Source organism: Equus asinus, chromosome 2 (assembly GCF_041296235.1).
Source record: "Equus asinus isolate D_3611 breed Donkey chromosome 2, EquAss-T2T_v2, whole genome shotgun sequence".
Lineage (NCBI taxonomy): Eukaryota > Metazoa > Chordata > Mammalia > Perissodactyla > Equidae > Equus > Equus asinus.
The window spans coordinates 34037274-34055914 of NC_091791.1; the positions used below are offsets into that span (position 1 = coordinate 34037274).

Consider the following 18641-nt stretch of genomic DNA (forward strand, 5'->3'; position numbering starts at 1 on the left):
CATTATTTCTTGTCTGTCACCACATAAATGCTCCCCTTCACCCCTGCGCCCACCCCCCACCCATCTTCCATTGGTAGTCACTGAACTGTTTTCTTTGCCCATGTGTTTATTTATATTCCACGTATGAGTGAAATCATAGGGTGTTTGTCTTTCTCATTCTGGCTTATTTCACTTGGCGTAATTCCCTCCAGATCCATCCATGTTGTTGCAAATGAGATGGCTTTGTCTTTTTTACGGCTGAGTAGTATTCCATTGTATAAATATACACCACATCTTCTTTATCCAATCATTTGTTGTACTGCAACGAACATAGGGGTACATGTCTTACTTTGGATTGTTGATTTCAAGTTGTTTGGGTAGATAGTAGTGGGATAGATGGGTCATATGGTATTTATACTTTTAGTTTTTTGAGAAATCTCCATACTGTTTTCCATAGTGGCTGCATCAGTTTGCATTCCCACCAGCAGTGTATGAGAGTTCCCTTTCTCCACACCCTCTCCAAAATTTGTTTTTAGACTTAGTGATTACACCCATTTTAACAGGTGTAAGGTGGTATCTTAGTGTAGTTTTGATTTGGATTTCCCTGATGATTAGTGACATCTTTTCATGTGTTTATTGGCCATCTGTATGTCTTCTTTGGAAAAATGTTCATATCCTCCGTCCATTTTTTGATCAGGCTGGTTTTTTTTTTGTTGTTCATTTGTGTGAGTTCCTTCTATATTAAGGAGATTAATCCCTTGTGGGATCTATGATTTGCAACTATTTTCTCTTAATTGGTGGGTTGTATTTTTGTTTTGATCCTAGTTTCTTTTGGCTTCAAGAAGCTCTTTAGTCTGATGAAGTCCCACTTGCTTACTTTTTCTTTTGTTTCCCTCGTCTGAGAAGACACGGTATTTGAAAAGATCCTTTTAAGTTCAATGTGAGAGTGTACTACCTATATTATCTTCCAGGAGTTTTATGTTTTCAGGACTTATCTTCAAGTCTTTGATGCATTTTGAGTTTATTTTTTTGTATGGCATGAGATAATGGTCTGCTTTCATTCTTTTGCGTGTAGTGGTGCAGTTTTCCCAACACCGTTTATTGAAGAGACTATCTTTTCTTCATTGTGTGTTCTTGGTACCTTTGTCGTAGATTAACTCTCCGTAGATATGAGGTTTTATTTCTGGGCTTTCAGTTCTGTTCCACTGATCTGTGTGCCTGTTTTTGTACCAGTTCCATTCTGTTTTGATAACTATGGCTTTGTAGTACATTTTGAAGTCAGGGATTGTGATGCCTCCAGCTTTGTTCTTTTTTCTCAGGATTGCTTTAGCAATTTGGGGTCTTTGGTTGCCCCATATGAATTTTAGGATTCTTTGTTCTATTTCTGTGAAGAATGTCGTTTGGATTCTGATTGGGATTGCATTGAATCTGTAAACTGTTTTGGGTAGTATGGCCATTTTAACTATGCTTATTCTTCTAATCTGTGTGCATGGACTCTCTTTCCATCTCTTTATGTCATCATCTATTTCTTTCAATAATGTCTTATAGTTTTCATTGTATAAGTCCTTCACCTCCTTGGTTAAATTTATTTCTAGACACTTTATTCTGTTTGTTGCAATTGTAAATGGAATTGGATTCTTGAATTCTCTTTCTGTATGTTCATTTTTAGACTATAGAAATACAACTGATTTTGTAAGTTGGTTTTGTACCCTGCAACTTTACTGTAGTTGTTAATTACTCCTAATAGTTTTCTGATGGATTCTTTAGGGTTTTCTATATATAAGATCATGTCATCTCCAAACATCGAAAGTTTCACTTCTCCACTCCATATTTGGGTTCCTTTTATTCCTTTCTCTTGCCTATTTGTTCTGGCCAAAACCACCAGTACTATGTTGAATAAGAGTGGTGATAGTGGGCATCCTCATCTTGTTCCTGTTCTCAGGGGGATGGCGTTCAGTGTTTTCCCATTGAGTATGATGTTGGCTGTGGGTTTGTCATGTATGGTCTTTATTATGTTGAGGTACTTTCTTTCTACCCCCATTTTGTTAAGAGTTTTTATCATAAATTGCTTTTGAATCTTGTCAAATGCTTTCTCTGCATCTATTGAGATCATCATGTGGTTTTTATTCCTCATTTTGTTAATGTGGTGTATCACGTTGATTGATTAGCAGATGTCGAACCATCCCTGTGTCCCTGATATAAACCCCACTTGATCATGCTGTATGATCTTTTTGATGTATTGCTGTATCTGGGTTGCCAAAATTTTGTTGAGGACTTTTGCATCTATGTTCATGAGCGATATTGGCCTGTAGTTCTCCTTTTTTGTGCTGTCCTTGTCAGGCCTTCATATCAGAGTGATGTTGGCCTCATAGAATGTGTTAGGAAGTGTTCCATCTTCCCTAATTTTTTGGAATAGCTTGAGAAGGATAGGCATTAAATCCTCTCTGAAAGTTTGGTATAATTCTCCAGGGAAACTGTCTGGTCCTGGGCTTTTATTTTTTGGGATGCTTTTGATTACTATTTCAATCTCTTTACTTGTGATTGGTCTATTCAGATTACCTATCTCTTTTTGGTTCAGCTTTGGGGGGTTGTAAGAGTCTAAGACTTTATCCATTTCCTCTACATTGTCCATTTTGTTTTCATACAGCTTTTTGTAGTATTCTCTTATAATTCGTTGTATTTCTGTGGTATCTGTTGTTATTTCTCCTCTTTCATTTCTAATTTTATTTATCTGTGGTTTCTCTCTTTTTTTCTTTGTACTTCTGGCTAGGGGTTTTTCCATTTTTTTATCTTCTCAAAGAACCATCTCTTTGGTGCATTGATCCCTTGTACTGCATTTTTTCTTGCAATAGTATTTATTTCTGCTCTGATTTTTATTCTCTCTCTCCTTCTGCTGACTTTGGGCTTTATTTGTTTTTCTTTTTCTGACTCAGTTAGGTGTAGTTTGAAATTGCTTATTTGATATTTTTCTTCTTTGTTAAGTTGAGCCTGGATTGTGCTGAATTTCCCTCTTAATATGGCTTTTGCTGCATCCCATATGAGTTGGTGCAGTATGCTTTCATTTTCATTTGTCTCCAGATGTTTTTTGATTTCTCCTTTAATTTCTTTAATGATCCATTGCTTGTTCAATAATCTGTTGTTTAGTCTCCACATCTTTGTCCTTTTCTCAGCTTTTTTCTTGTAATTAATTTCTAGCTTCATGTGTTGTGATCAGAAAAGATGCTTGTTATTATTTCAATCTTCTTAAATTTACTGAGGCTTGTCTTGTTTCCCAACATATTGTCTATCCTTGAGAAAATTTTGTGCACACTTGAGGAGAGTGTGTACTCTGCTGTTTTTGGATGGAGTGTTCTATATATGTCTATCAAGTCCAACTGGTCTAGCTTTTCGTTTAAGTCCACTGTCTCCTTGCTGATTTTTTGCCTGGATGATCTATCCACTGCTGTGTGTGGAGTGTAGAGCTCCCCTACTATTATTGTGTTATTATCAATATCTTGTTTTAGGTTTGTTAATACTTGCTTTATGTACTTTGGTGCTCCTGTGTTGGGTGCAAATATATTTATAAGTGTTATGTCTTCTTGGTGGAGTGTCTTTATAATCATTATATACTGCCCTTCTTTGTCTCTCTTTACCTGTCTTATCTTGGAGTCTACTTTGTCTTATAGAAATGTTCAGACACTTGCTTTCTCGTTTGCCATTAGCTTGGAGAATCATCTTCCATCCCTTCACTCTGAGCCTGCATTTGTCGTTGGAGCTGAGATGTGTTTCCTGGAGGCAGCATATTGTTGGATCTTGTTCTTTAATCCATTTTGCCACTCTATGCCTTTTTATTGGAGAATTAATTCCATTTATGTTTAGGGTGATTATCAATATGTGAGGCCTTACTGATGCCATTTTCTCACTCTTTTACTGGTTCTCCTGCATTTCCTTTGTTTCTTGTCCTGTCTATTTTGGTCTACCAATTGACTTATGCAGTTTTAAATGTTGTGTTTCTTTGTTTTCTCCTTATTTATTATTTTTGTCTCTGTTCTTTTTTGTTTAGTGGTTACCACGGGTTTGTATTCAAAATCTCATAGATGAGATAGTCCATTTTCTGATGGCTCTTTATTTCCTTAGACTAAGCCAATTCCATCCCTTTCCTCTTCCCCTCCTAAGTTGTTTTTGTCACATCTTATTCCATCTTGTGTTGTCAGTTTGTGGTTAAAATGACAAGACTATCTTTGTTTTTGTTGTTTTCCTTCCCTTTATCTTTAATGCTATTCTTGAGTATTTGCTAACTTGTTCTGATGTATAGCTACAATTTTCTGATTTTCTCTACCAATTTTTCTCCTTACTCCATGCTTTGTAACCCCTTTCTCCTTTTTTTTTAAGGTATGAGGGCCTTCTTGAGGATTTCTTGTAGGGGAGGGAGTCTTGTGACTTGAACTCCCTTAGCTTTTGTTTATCTTGGAAAGCTTTTATTTCTCCATCATATCTGAATGATATTTTCACTGGATAGTGTGTTCTTGACTGAAAGTTTTTGTCCTTCAATGATTTGAATATGTCATTCCAGTTTCTCCTAGCCTGTAAAGTTTATGCAGAGAAATCTGCTGAAAGCCTGATAGGGGTTCCTTTGTAGGTTATTTTCTTCTGCCTTACTGCCCTTAGTATTTTTTCTTTGTCATTTACTTTAGCCAGTTTCACTACTATATGCCTTGGAGTAGGTCTTTTTACATTGACATATTTAGGAGGTCTTGTAACCTCTTCCACATGGATTTCCATCTCCTTCCCCAGGTTTCAGAAGTTCCCTGCTATTATTTCTTCGAACAAGCTTTCTGCTCCATTCTCCTTCTCTTCTCACTCTTGAATACCTATAATTCTTATGTTGCATTTCCTAATTGAGTCAGATAGTTCTCAGAGATTTTCTTGATTTCTTTTTAGTCTTAGTTCTCTCTCCTCCTGTATCTGGAGCATTTCAACATGTCTATCCTCAATTATGCTTATTAACCCTCTATGATGTTGCTTGAGCATTCAGGGAATCCATATTTTGTTTTTTCTCTTCCATTGTGTCTTTCATCTCCAATATTTCTGACTGATTCTTCTTTATAGTTTCAATCTCTTTTGTGAAGTAGCTCCTGTACTTGTTGAATTGTTTCTCTACATTCTTTTAACTCATTGAGGTTTTTCACTACAGCTATGTTGAATTCTCTGTCATCTAGATTACGTGTTTCTGTGTCCTCAAGACTGATTCCTGGGTACTTGTCATTTTCTCACTGGTTTGGATATTTAATATAATTTTTGATACTGCTAGAGGGCTTGGCTGTGTTTTTGTGCATCATAGTATTATTTGGTCACAGTTACTGCCTCTTGGCACTGGGTGGGGGTCAAGAGAGGCATATTCTGAACCCTTTGCATTCTGTTGGCATCCCACGCACTGGAGCTGGTGCTGGGTGGGTGGGGGGAGGGGCTATTTCTTCTACTTGCTCTCGGGGTTTTCTTGTTCTGCCCTTGCTATCTTCTCTCCTGGGTTGTTGGCTTGATGAGGTTGCCCACATGTTAGCTTTCACCTCGGCAGGGGCTTTCACCTAGGTTGCAAGAGCCCTCAGGGATCTTTGAAGTTCCCATGAAGGAACATCCCCTCCCCCATTCCTTCCCTCTCGGAGGCTGCCCCTGGTCCTGCATCCCAGTCTTTCAGGGAGGGAGTGAAGTTGTCTCTTACCTCATTCCACCTCTTCTGTGGGGGGGTGGGTCCAGCCTCTCTGCCCTCTGTTGTATGCCTATGTGTGTCTCTCAGACGTCTTTTGTGTTGTGTTTGAATATCCTCTGATGGAGTATGAATGTCTTTTTCATTGTACGGTGGAGGGGAGAGATTACTTGGAAAGCTCACTCCATCCTGATGCTGACATCACACTGGGATGTGATTTTTAAGGCAGTGAAATTATTGTGTATAATACTATAAGGGTGGATAAATGTCAGTGTATATTTTTCCAAACCCATAGAATGTAGAACACAAAAAGTGAACCCTAATGTATAGTGTGGTCTTTTGTTAATAGTGATGTCTTGATGATGGGTTATCAATTGTAACAAATGTTCCATTCTGTTGTGGGACGATGGTGGTGGGAGATCCTTTGTGTGAGTGTGGGATGGAGTATGTGGGGACTTTCTGCTTAATTTTGCTGTGAAGCTAAAACTGCTCTAAAAAATAGTCTATTAATTAAAAAAATATATATATAATAGCTCTAATCCACAACTCTAGCCAACTCAAAGTTTGCATCACTCTGTGACTGTAGAGGGCTTTATACTGATGCTCCCCTGTCCATCCATTTGATCAGCAATGGGAAATCTCTTCAACATGAGAAATCACTGACCTGGAATGGGGAAACCTGGATTCTAAGACAAGGTCTTGAATGGATGTGTTGGTGACATTTCACTTCACTGATTTAAAAATTGATCATTCCTAAAAATAATGATTAGACTAGATTTCCTCAGAGATATCTTCTTTCTTCAAATTATCTATGGAGTTTTCATTCTATGGCCTTTCAAAGAAAGGGCCAGGGAGGAGCCTCAGTAGAGAGAATGAGGAGCAGGGAAGAGATACTTGCTGCTTTGGGAATAAAATGATTATTCTAAAGAGAGCGACTGAGCTAGTGAATATCTCTTAGAGTTTACATCTATGTGAGTCAAGCAGAAAATTACTGTTTCTCTTTGTTGTAGATAAAGGGTTTAATGAGACCTGGACTCACTCAAGTTCTAACCTAGTTTAATCAGTAGTTGCTGTAATTATTAACTAAATTAATGTTGATTTTTAATATCACTTTTTAGAGTGAATCAGATAATACTGAATCATAGTCCACACTCAGTAATTGTTGGGGAACTTGCCTGAACTCAATGTTTTGCTTGGAGATAGCATGCAGGACTCAGGGGATGTGGGGCTTGAACTCTACCACCTGCAGACTGTGTGTCCTTGACCAAGATGCTCAAAGTCCAAAGCCAGCTTCCTCATCATTAAAATGGGAGTAATTTTACCTTCATCAAAGATAATTTAGAGAACCAAACGCTTATTATGGTGTGAAATTTTTTTGTCAGTCTCCCTGTAAATGTGAGAACTAAACTATTTTATAACTAGGGTTTTGACAAATCTTAATTTTTCCCTTCCTAAAAGAGCTTAGAAATAACTACACTAATCAATTTAGAACAAATACAATGATATCTTGACAGAACATGCCTTTGAATAAACATTGCCCTTAGTTATCTACAATTTATATCATTCTAGTGATATTTAGATCCTCATGACCACTAAATATTTTCTCTTGGCAGGACGGCATTTTGTGGTGGTTCGTGCTGTGGGTCTATTTAATGAAGTCCCTGCCTCTCATCCTTCACTGAAGCCACGCTTTTTGTTCTGTCTACAATCGCCATCTGCTGACTCTACTTCATTTCATTATTTCTGACAATGACAGTCCAAAAAAGCAACAGAAGCAGCTGTTTCTAGAGGTGACTGTGAGGCGGGGGAAGCCATAGTTTCTCAAGACCTGTTCCCTCTAAATTTCATGGATTGGCTCTTCCCTCAGTTACACTGAGCATGTTTCACTTCTGCAGTGATAGAGAGAGTGGAGACTCTATGGCCCTTTTATCCTTGGCATCATATAAGGGACATCTATTTGATGTGAAGCCTGTTCTTTTGTGAACAAGGTCAGTGAGGTGTAAATTCAAACTAATTGGTACTTCGAGGGTTTTTTTCCCTTTTCTTAAATTGTTGTTGAGGCAGCTGTGGTGTAAGCCATAGTGCACCACAGTGGGCATCAGAGGTCTCAGTTCTAATCTCAGTCCTGCCGCCTATGAGCTGTGTGATTCCAGAGTCTCCCTTTATCCATTTTAGAAATAAAAATTAATAGACTTCATTCTCCTGTGATTTTTAGGGGGCTTAATAGTAAAAGGTGTGTATATTGACTTAGATAATGACCTGATATATGTTGGTTATTCCAGATGTGAGTTATGCTAGCTATTTTATGTTTAGGCAGCTATAATGTTAGCACAGTACATTAAAATATTTAAAAGACTTCCATTTTCAAGGACAAAGTATCTTAGTCTTTGATAAAACATTACAAGGTAAAATTTTTTATATGTAAGAAATAGAATGCACTGATTTCCTCTAAAGTTCTAATTTTCCAACTGGTCATCAGTCTGAGAATCCAGAATATTGAGCAATATTTTGGATCAAATCACTTACTTCAGTGGTTCTTAATCCGGGCTGTACTTGAAACGAACTGAGGGTTTTTGTGTTTGTGTTTTAATTATCACTTCTTGGGCCCTATCCCAGAATCTCAAAGATAAGAGATTGGAAAGAAAAGCAAGGCTAAAGAACACTTTGTTTTTATCTTTATCAGTGGACCAAAAGTCCACTCAGAAGGCATTAGAGTTGACCTAGCTGATTGATAGGTCACTTTATACCTCAGAGTGGCACATGTTGAATTAGCAGGGCATGTTATAAAAGCATTGGATTTCAGCCTCCCAGTTGTCTGACTAAGAAGTGACAATAGATCTGGTCTCTGTCTCTCCTGCTTCTTTCACTCTGGAACCAGAGCTCCAGGAAAGGGAAGCTCCTGCCTGGCCCCCCTCCTCTCCCTACTATTGGAAATATCCTACAGTTAGATGTTAAGGACATCAGGAAATCTTTAATCAACGTAAATATGCTTTATGCTCCCTCTGTAGCTTGCAACCATAGGTAAATTGACACATCCTTTTAAATAACATGTATTCCTAGTGGCAAATGATTAAAATAGATCATTGTACAGAAAAGACTCCTTGTGTATTTCAACAATTTCACTGTTTCTTTAGTTTGCCTTTGTCATATTGTGGAATGAAGTAATGCATTTTGGGAGAAGAGAAATATTTGATTTATTGTAAGACAGGATCAAAATAATAACGTGGCAAATATCTGGAGTGCTGCTGCTCTTAATTGTTTCATAGTCATTTGTTTTGATTTTTTTCTGAAGGCAAATGGTAATGGAAGTGTTTTGTGATTAGAGATTTCATTCAAGAGGTTATCTGGGGCTGGCCCTGGGCTGAGTGTTTAACTTCACATGCTCTGCTTTGGAGATATGGGGTTTGCTGTTTTGGGTCCTGGGTGTGGACCTACACAGCACTCATCAGGCCATGCTGTGGCAGCATCCCACACAGAACAACTAGAATGACCTACAACTATGTACCAGGGTTTTGTGAAGAAAAAAAAAGAGTTCAATTGGCAACAGATGTTAGCTCAGGGTCAATCTACCTCACCATAAAAAATGAAGAAAAAAAGCTATCTGCTTTAAGAGGTATAGATTTTGTTCTGACGAATCACGGAAATTAAACTTCCCTGAAGAAGAAAATTATGTCTAATTTTAAGAAATAGCTATGGGCTCAGGATCAGCATAAATGAATGAAAGAAATAATCATTGAGGATCTCTTGAGTGGTCACAGAGTCCTTTTGGATTTTCACAAAGCTGCTGTCTGTACCCTATGAATGCTGCAGGATAAAAGAAATTGTTTGTCCGTGAGATGGTGCATGTTTCTGGCACTCTCTTTGTGATGCTTGTTCTCCTTCTGTGTTTGTAATGCCACTGGTTTCAAATTGGAGTGGGTGTTAGAATCATTTGGGCTCATTTTTAAAAATATAGAGTTCTAGTATTCATTACAACACTACTAAATCTGAATTCCCATGGTTAGAGTTCTACAGGTGATCCTGAAGCAATCAGCCTCATATTGTTCCAAACATGGGAGGCATTCAGACTGATAAATCGTTCAAGCACCAGATATTGATGAAAGAGAAGTCCAAATTTGTATCTTCTATTTTTTTAGCCATCGTACATGCAAAAGAATTTGTAATTCTATGATTTCAGTTTCTTTATTTGTAAAACAGAGCAAATAAACTTGTGAATGTGTCAACGTGAAGATTATATAATCTGTGTGCTGACGGCCTAGGTCATTGCATGGCACATCATAGGCCATTCATATGTAGCAGCTATAATAATAATCACATTCATGAATGAAATTCGGAAGTATTTAAAGCTGTGATGGCTGAATAGAAACATAAAATATATGATGATAATGTAAGTCTGAATCATGCAGATTGACTTCTTTTGCTAATATTTGCATTTTCTTTCCGCTTCCAAGCTCTCAATATTGTATGGCCCTGTGTTCACTCAGAATTTGGGCTTGGGCCCCACGGTGGTGCTGCATGGACCTGAAGCAGTAAAGGAAGCCCAGATTTATCTGAGAGAGGAGTTTTCTGTAAGAGGTCATTTCTCAGTGAGTGAAAGAGCTAAGAGAGGATGTGGTAAGTGTGTGTGTTCATGGTCAGCATTGGCAATGGGGTGGGGAGGATGGAAAATATGAATTTAAGGATCTCCTCAGCAGAGCTTTGCCCAGCTCCAAGGCTGCCAAGTATCTGCTTCCTCTTCCTTGTGGAGAATCTCCCTTCTAGTTCCTCTTTTCCCTCAGATAGGAATAGCATTCAGCAATGGGAAGAAATGGAAGGAGATGTGGTATCCATTGTAATTCTCCTCTTTCACTTCTGATTTTATTTATTTGAATCTTTTTTTCTTAGTGAGTCTGGCAAAGGGTTTGTCAATTTTGTTTACCCTCTCCAAGAACCACCTCTTAGCTTCATTGATCCTTTCTATTGCTTTTTTTTTTTTTTGGTCTCTATTTCATTTATTTCTGCTCTGATGTTTAATATTTCTCTCCTTCTACAGACTGTGTAGGTCTCCTTCCTTCTTTTTCTAGTTCTCTTAGGTGTGGTTTAAGATTACTTGTTGCAGATTTTTCTTGTTTGTTGAGGTAGGACTGTATTGCTGTACATTTCCCTCTTAGTACTGCTTTTGCTACATCCCATACGAATTGATAAGCTGTGTTCCACTAGGCGTGCCCTACAAGAAATGTTGAAGGGAACCCTCCTACCTGAAAGAAAAAGGAAAATGTTTACAAATCCTGAGCCAGTACATAGACAGAAAATTTTGAAAATTTCAGTTATATGTCAGAATAAGTTAGCAAACATTTTATTAAACCAAAAAGATAAAAAGAAAAAAAAACATGAAAAATAAGTATAACTACTTCAATTTGTTCAAAACACAAATAAGAATAATTTGTGACAACAAAACATAGAAGAGGAAGAGGAAAGGGATGGAACCTGCATAGGCTAATGGAGATATAAGGCTTCAGAAAAAGGAATATCTCATTTATGAAAACCTCATGCTAACCACAAAACAAAAAATCAGAGTGGAGTCACAAATCATAAATAAAGAGAAAACCATCACAGAGAATCACCAAATTGAAATGGCAGATAGAAATACAAGGAGAAAGAAACAATAAAAATAAAGAACTAGAAAACAAGAGATAAAATTGTAGTACTAAGCCCTCAAATATCAATAACCACTGCGAATTTAAATGCACTGAACTCACCAATCAAAAGACAGAATGGCTGGATTGATTAAAAAACAATACCCAACAATATGCATCCTCCAGAAAACACATCTCATCTCTAAAGACAAACATAGCATCAGAGTGAGGGGATGGAAGATGAATCTCCAAGCAAATGGCAAGCAAAAGAAAGTGGGTGTATCCATACTTATATCAGATAAAGCGGACCTGAAGATAAAAACAATAATGAGAGAGAAAGAAGTGCATAAATTTAGGTAGACGGAAAAGGGAAGCCTTAATTGAGTGTAACCCAAAATGAACTTGGAAAGATAAAGAGCTGGAAATTAGTGTTTGCCAAGTAATCTGTAAGCATGAATGCTGTCACAGAAAATTTTGATTGGATAAGGAAGAAATATGAGCAAAGGCAAGAATGGAATTCAGATAATTATTAGGAAAAATTATCCTGTGCATAGAAGGATCTATATGATGAGAATAAGGTTCAAAGACTAGTTTGGTGATTTTTCATTTCTTTAAACTTGTACTTGATGACAATCTGGGCCACAGAAGTTCAGAGGAATCTGAAACAAAATCAAGGTTTTTCATCTTGTCATATTCTCAGAGTCATAGGACAAGAATCAATTAGGCTGTGCCGAAGTCTGCTTTGATGCAAGTCAAAGCAGTAGTAACATTTCAGAAGAAACGGAACAGAAAAATTGGGAAGTAAAAAATGCTGTCCCTGGAAAGGTCGTTGGATTTGACTAGACTTTGTGTCAGAGGATTCCTATAGAGACTGGTTTTAGTAAAGAGGGAAAGTTGGGAAACAAATTTCCGGGGATTGGTTAGGAAATTTCAAGGATGATACCAAAAGTCTCATATGTGAAGTTTAGCCAAAGAGGGAAAGGTTTGGATGGTGAATTTAAATAGTGGTAGGATCAAGTTGAAAAACTATGACAAAGTTAATGTAGATACCATGAGGACACTTGTGTTTGTACCAAATTCTCATAGATAGAAGTTGAGGTGAGTCATCCTTATTTTATTCAACTACTTTGTAGCACTGCAAAGACGTGAAAAATGAGTTATTAGGGCAAGATGTTAAGTGAGTCAAAGATGCTGAAGGATATGAAATTCAAAGTATTACCCATAGAATTTGAGATAGACCTTTAAATCATGTGCTCTAGATATAATAAAGTGAGAAGATGAAATGATTCGAAGAAACTTGAAGAGGAAAGAAGCAAATTGTTTTTGCTCTCTGCCTCATCTTCTGCTAGAGCAATGATTCTTATTCTTTTCTGGGTCCTGTTAATTTGTGAATTTAATTAAATGTGTGGACACTTTTCCAGAAGAATGCACCTACACCAGTTCTCCATATTTTGCACACAATTATTGGGGATTCCTTAATGCTATGAAGCCTCTTCATTAATCTCAAGTCAAGACTAGTTCTTAGATCTCTGGTATTTCTATTTCAAGTGTATATTACTTGAACACTATACTTAAGAACAGTATTGTTTCTCTGGCCTCACAATGTATTTAAGGTTCAGATTAACTTATTTTTTGGTAACAGCTTTATTGAGACATCATTCACATATCATACCACTTGCCTACTTGAAGCACACAATTCAATGGCTTTTTAGTATTTTCAGAGTTCCAAAATCATCATCACAATCAACTTCAGAACATTTTAACGCCCTAAAAAAAGCCCTATATCATTTAGCAGTCACTTCCTAGTTTTTCCCAAATATCCCAGCCCTAGGCAACCACTCATCTACTTCCTGTCCCTGTAGATCAGCTTATTTGGGATATTTTAGAGACGTTGAATTTACAATATGTGGTCTTTTGTGACTAGCTTCTTTCACTTAACATAACTGAAAACCTACTTTCACTTAGCATGTTTTCAAGGTTTGTCATCATTGTAGCATGTATCAGGACTTTGTTCCTTTTTATGGATGAATAATATTCCATTGGATGGGTATACCACACTATTCATTCACAGATTGATGGGCATTTCACTTTTCCATTTTTTGACTATTATGAGTAATGCTTCTGTGAACATTTGTGTACAAGTTTTTGTGCGGACATGTTTTTATTTCTCTTGGATGTACACCTAGGCATGGAATGCTATGTGATGTTGTAACTCTATGTTTAACCTTTTGAGGAACTGTGACTAGATCAAAAATCCAAATAGAAAAGCTAAAGCAATAAAACTTTTAGGAGAAAACAGGCAGAAAAGCAACTGCACCATTTCATATTCCCACTAGCATTGTGTGAGGGTTCCAATTTCTCCACATCCACATCAACAATTGTTATTATCTTTAGTTTTGATTATAGCAATCTCAATGCGTGTGAAATGGTCTTTTATTGTAGTTTTGGTTTGCAACCCCTGATGATTAATTATGTTGATCATATTTTCATGTTTTTATTGGCCATGTGTACATAACCTTTGGAGTCATGTCTATTCAGATTATTAGCCCATTTATTCTCTGGTTATTTGTTTTTGTTATTGAGTTGTAAAGGTTCTTATGTATTTTAGATAGAAATCTCTTATCAGATATTTTGCCAATATTTTATCCCACTTTGTAGGTTCTCTTTTTACTTCTTGATGTTTTCATTTGAAACAGAAAATTTTTTAATTTTGAGGAATTCCACTGTATCTGTTTTTTGGGGGATTTCCTCATGCTTTTGGTGTCATATCTAAGAAAAAAATACCTAGTACAAGGTCACAAAGATTCATGCCTATGTTTGCCTCTCATAGTGTTATAATTTTAGCTGTGTCATTTAGTTTTATAATCCATTTTATTTATTTACTTATTTATTTTGGCGAGGAAGATTGACCCTGAGCTAATATCTGTTGCCAATTTCCTCTTTTTGCTTGAGGAAAATTCTTGCAGAGTTAACGTCTGTGCCAATTTTCCAATATTTTGTGTGTGGGATGCCCCCACAGAATGGGTTGATGAATGGTGTGTAGGGTCTGTGCCTGGAATCCAAACTTGTGAACCCCAGCTATCAAAGTGGAGCATACAAACTTAACTGCCACACCACTGGGGCGGACCAAACAATCCATTTTAAATTGATTCTTTATATGGGAGGAGGTTCAAGATGGCAGCATAGGAAGATCCTGAACTCACACAGACACCTCCTCCAACTGACAACAGATATACAACTACCTTTGGTCTAATACCCTCTGTAAGTGATCTGACGATTAGATGAGCAGACCCTCCACAGCAAATGATAAAGTGTCATAATTGAGACAAATAAAAGAGGCAGACTCAGGGGCTCACCAAAGGAAAACCACCCCCCACCTGCAGCAATGTACAATTGGGAGATGTCTCAAAGTAGTTTAATGTTTTGCTGAAAAGCAAGGAATTCATGCTCTGTATCAGGCACCACAACCCTGAGATCCTACAGAGGAGAGACCCCAAATACCAGGCTTTGAAATCAATGGGGATTATATCCAGGAAAATTATAAAACTATAGGGAATGAAAAACCCACTCTGAAGGAGTTTTCATACAGATTCATACAAACCAGAAAACAGCACAAAAACACCAGTTTGAAAAGTGCCTAGACTACAGGTGAAGAAGACCGATTTGCTAACTTGAAAGCATCTGCCAGAGAGGCATGACTCAGTCAAGACTCCACCCCAGGGACTGAGATAGCGACAGGAGCCACTTTTGCAATCTCAGGCTACCTTGCTAATACGGAGCTGGCGGGTGCCATTTTGAAATTCTCCCTCCAACCTGCTATTGACATTGGGTTGAACACCCCACACATCAAATTGCTGCAGCAGTTGCAGATGTGCCTCTCAGACAGGCAGGTGGCGAGTTCTGCCCACCGATGTGTTGCTGAAGTCAGAAATGTGCCTAGCAGCAGGCTATGGGACAGCACCACACATCATGTGCTACAGTAGCTGTGGATTCTCCCTGAAGCCAGGCCAGGGGCCTGCCCTACTTACCAATGCACTGCAGTGGTTACAACCACATCTGTGCAGTGAGCTGAGATCCAGTCCCACACAGCAACAAACCATAGTCACAGCCTGGACACAACAGGAGGGCTCATGTATCCCACATAGGAGACATCCTTTGAGTGCATGGCCTAGGTGGCCAGGGAAGTCTATGTTTTTGGCGCCTATAAAAAATTTCCTACATAGGGCTACTCATTCAAGCTTGGAAAGGTAGCTGACTTAACTAATATTTAGAAATAAACACAGAGCACTAGGCAAAAAAGAGAAAATGGAGGAATATGTTCCTAACAAAAAAGCAACACAAAATATCAGAAAAAGAATTAAACAAAATGGAGATAAGTGACCTGCCTGATAAAGAGTTCAAAGTAATGGTCATAAGAATGCTCACTGAAGTCAGGGAAAGAATGGATGAGCACAATGAGCACTTCAACAAAGAAAGATAGAAAATATAAGAAAGAACCAATCAGACCTGAAAAATACAATAGCTTAAATGAAAAGTACATCAGATGGAATCAACAGCAGACTAGATGATATACAGCAGATCAGTGACCTCCAAGACAAGGTCGTGAAAATCAACCAATCAGAACAGCAAACAGAAAAAAGAGTTAAAAAAAGTGAGACTAGTTTAAGGTACCAATGGGACGACATCAAGTGTACTAAAATTCACATTAAAAGGGTCCCTGAAGGAGAAAAGAGAGAAAGGGGTAGAAATCTTATATGAAGACATAATGGTTATAAATTTTCCTAACCTGGGGAAGGAAACCTAAACCGAGGTCCAGGAAGCACAGAAAGTCCCAAACAAGATAAATCCAAAGAGATCCATACCAAGAGGAATCATAATTAAATTGCCAAAACTTAAATGGAAAAAGAGAATTTTAAAAGCAGCAAGAGAAAAATAACTAGTTACATACAAAGAAACCCCCATAAGACATCAGCAGATTTTTCAGCAGAAACTTTACAGGCTAAAAGAGAGTGGTATGATTTACCCAAAGTGCTGAAAGGAAAAAACTTACACCAAGAATACTTTACCCAGCAAGTTGAGCATTTGGAATTGAAAGAGAGATAAAGAGTTTCCCAGATACACAAAAGCTAAAGTAATCCATCACACTACACCACCATTACAAGAAATGTTAAAGGGACTTTTTAAGTGAAAAAGAAAAGCCCATAACTTGAAATAAGAAAATATATTAAAGAGAAAAATCTCACTGGTAAAGCCAAATATATAGGAAAGGTAGGGGTTCAACCAATTATAAAACTAGTATGAAAATTAAAAGACAAAAGTAGTAAAATCATCTATAACTACAATAATTATTTAATGGATACAAAAATTAAAAAGATGTAAAATGTGATGTCTAAAACATAAAAGTCGGGGTGGGGGTATTAAAAATATAGAACTTTTAGAATTCATTTAAATGTAAGCAAACATCACCTTAAAATACACTGCTATGTATATAGGTTGTTATACGTGAAACTCACGGTAACCACAAAACAAAAACCTATAATAGATACACAAAAAATAAAGAGAAAGAAATCCAAACATAAATAAAGAAACCAAAGAAAGTCATCAACCCACAAGAGAGGAAAGCAAGAGAAGAAAAGAACAGAGAACTACAAAAACTGCCAGAAAATAATTAACAAAATGGCACTAAGTACATACGTATAAATGATCACTTTAAATGTAAATGGACTAAATGCTCTGGTCAAAAGAGACAGGGTGGCTACATGGATAAAGAAAACCCCCTTATCTATATGTTGCTTATGAGAGACACACTTCAGATCTAAAAACACATACAAACCAAAAGTGAAGGAATGGAAAAAGATATTTATTGCAAACGGAAATGAAAAGAAAGAAAGGGCACCAATACTCATAGCAGACAAAATACACTTTAAAACAAAGACTGTAACGAAAGACAAAGAAAAGCATGACATAATAATAAAGAAGTCAATCCAACAGGAGATTATAATGTTTATAAATATTTATGTGCCCCAAATAGGAGTTCCTAAATATATAAACCAAATATTAGACAGAAAGAGGGAAACTGATAGCAACACAATAATACTAGGGGACTTTAATACCCCACTAACATCAATGGATAGATCCTTCAGATAGAAAATCAGAAAGAAAACAGTGACCTTAATTGATACATTAGATCAGATGCACTTAACAGATATGTACGGAACATTCTATCAAAATACAGCAGAATGCACATTCTTTTCAAGTGCACATGGAACATTCTCCAAGATAGATGACATTTTAGGTCACAAGACAAGTCTCAATGCACTTAAAAATATTGAAATTATATCAAACATCTTTTCTGATTACAATGGTATGAAAATAGAAATCGGTTACAAGAAGAAACCTGGAAAAAACACAAACACGTTGGGACCAAACAAGAGGTTACTGAAAAACCAATTGGTCAACAAAGAAATCAGAGGAAATCAAATAATACCTTGAGACAAATCAAAATGGAAACACAACTTTCCAACATCTAGGGGAAGTGGCAAAAGCTGTTCCAAGAGGGAAGTTCATGGCTATACAGGTCTACCTCAAAAAACAAGGAAAATTGTAATTAAATAATCTTTCCTTACACCTAAAGGAACTAGAACAAGAAGAACAAAAAACCCCCAAAGTTAGCAGAAGGAAAGAAATAATAAATATCAGAGTGGAAATAATGAAATAGAGACTAAAAAAAACAATAGAAAACATCAATGAAATTAAGAGGTGATTCTTTGAAAAAATAACTAAAATTGATAGACTTTAGCTAGATGAATCAAGAAAAAAAGAGATAAAGTATAAATAATTTAAAAAAAGAAATGAGGGGCCCACTCAGTGGTACAGAGGTTAAGTTCACACGTTCTGCTTTGGCGGCCCAGGGTTCACCAGTTTGGATCCTGGGTGTGGACCTATGCACCACTTGTCAAGGATGCTGTGGCAGGTGTGCCACATGTAAAATAGAGGAAGATGGACATTGATGTCAGTTCAGGGCCAATCTTCCTCAGCAAAAAAAGAGGAGCATTGGCAGCAGATCTTACCTCAGGGCTAATCTTCCTCAAAAAAAAAAAAAGAAAAGAAAAAAGAAATGAAAGGGGAGAAGTTACAACTGATAGCACACAAATACAAAGGATCATAAGAGACTACTATGAACAATTATATGCAAACAAATTGGACGACCTAGAAGAAATAGATAAATTCATAGTAACATACAATCTTCCAAGACTGAATCAGGAAGCAAGAGAAAATCCGAATAGACTGATTACTAGCAATTAAATTGAATCAGTTATCAAAAAGTTCTCAACACACAAAAGTCCAGGTCCAGATGGCTTCAC

The 18641-nt window shown here is 37.0% G+C and overlaps 1 protein-coding gene across 1 annotated transcript in view; it reads left to right on the forward strand.

Moving 5' to 3' along the window:
* The window catches only part of LOC106842115 (cytochrome P450 2C21-like), a 61504-nt gene extending 54100 nt beyond the window's left edge, over nt 1-7404 (forward strand). Inside the window, exon 8 of the mRNA XM_070486674.1 lies at nt 7276-7404. Coding sequence (XP_070342775.1) covers nt 7276-7344 — 69 coding nt within the window. The 3' untranslated portion in view covers nt 7345-7404. The remainder of the gene's footprint in view (nt 1-7275) is intronic.
* Nucleotides 7405-18641: the final 11237 nt, after the last annotated feature.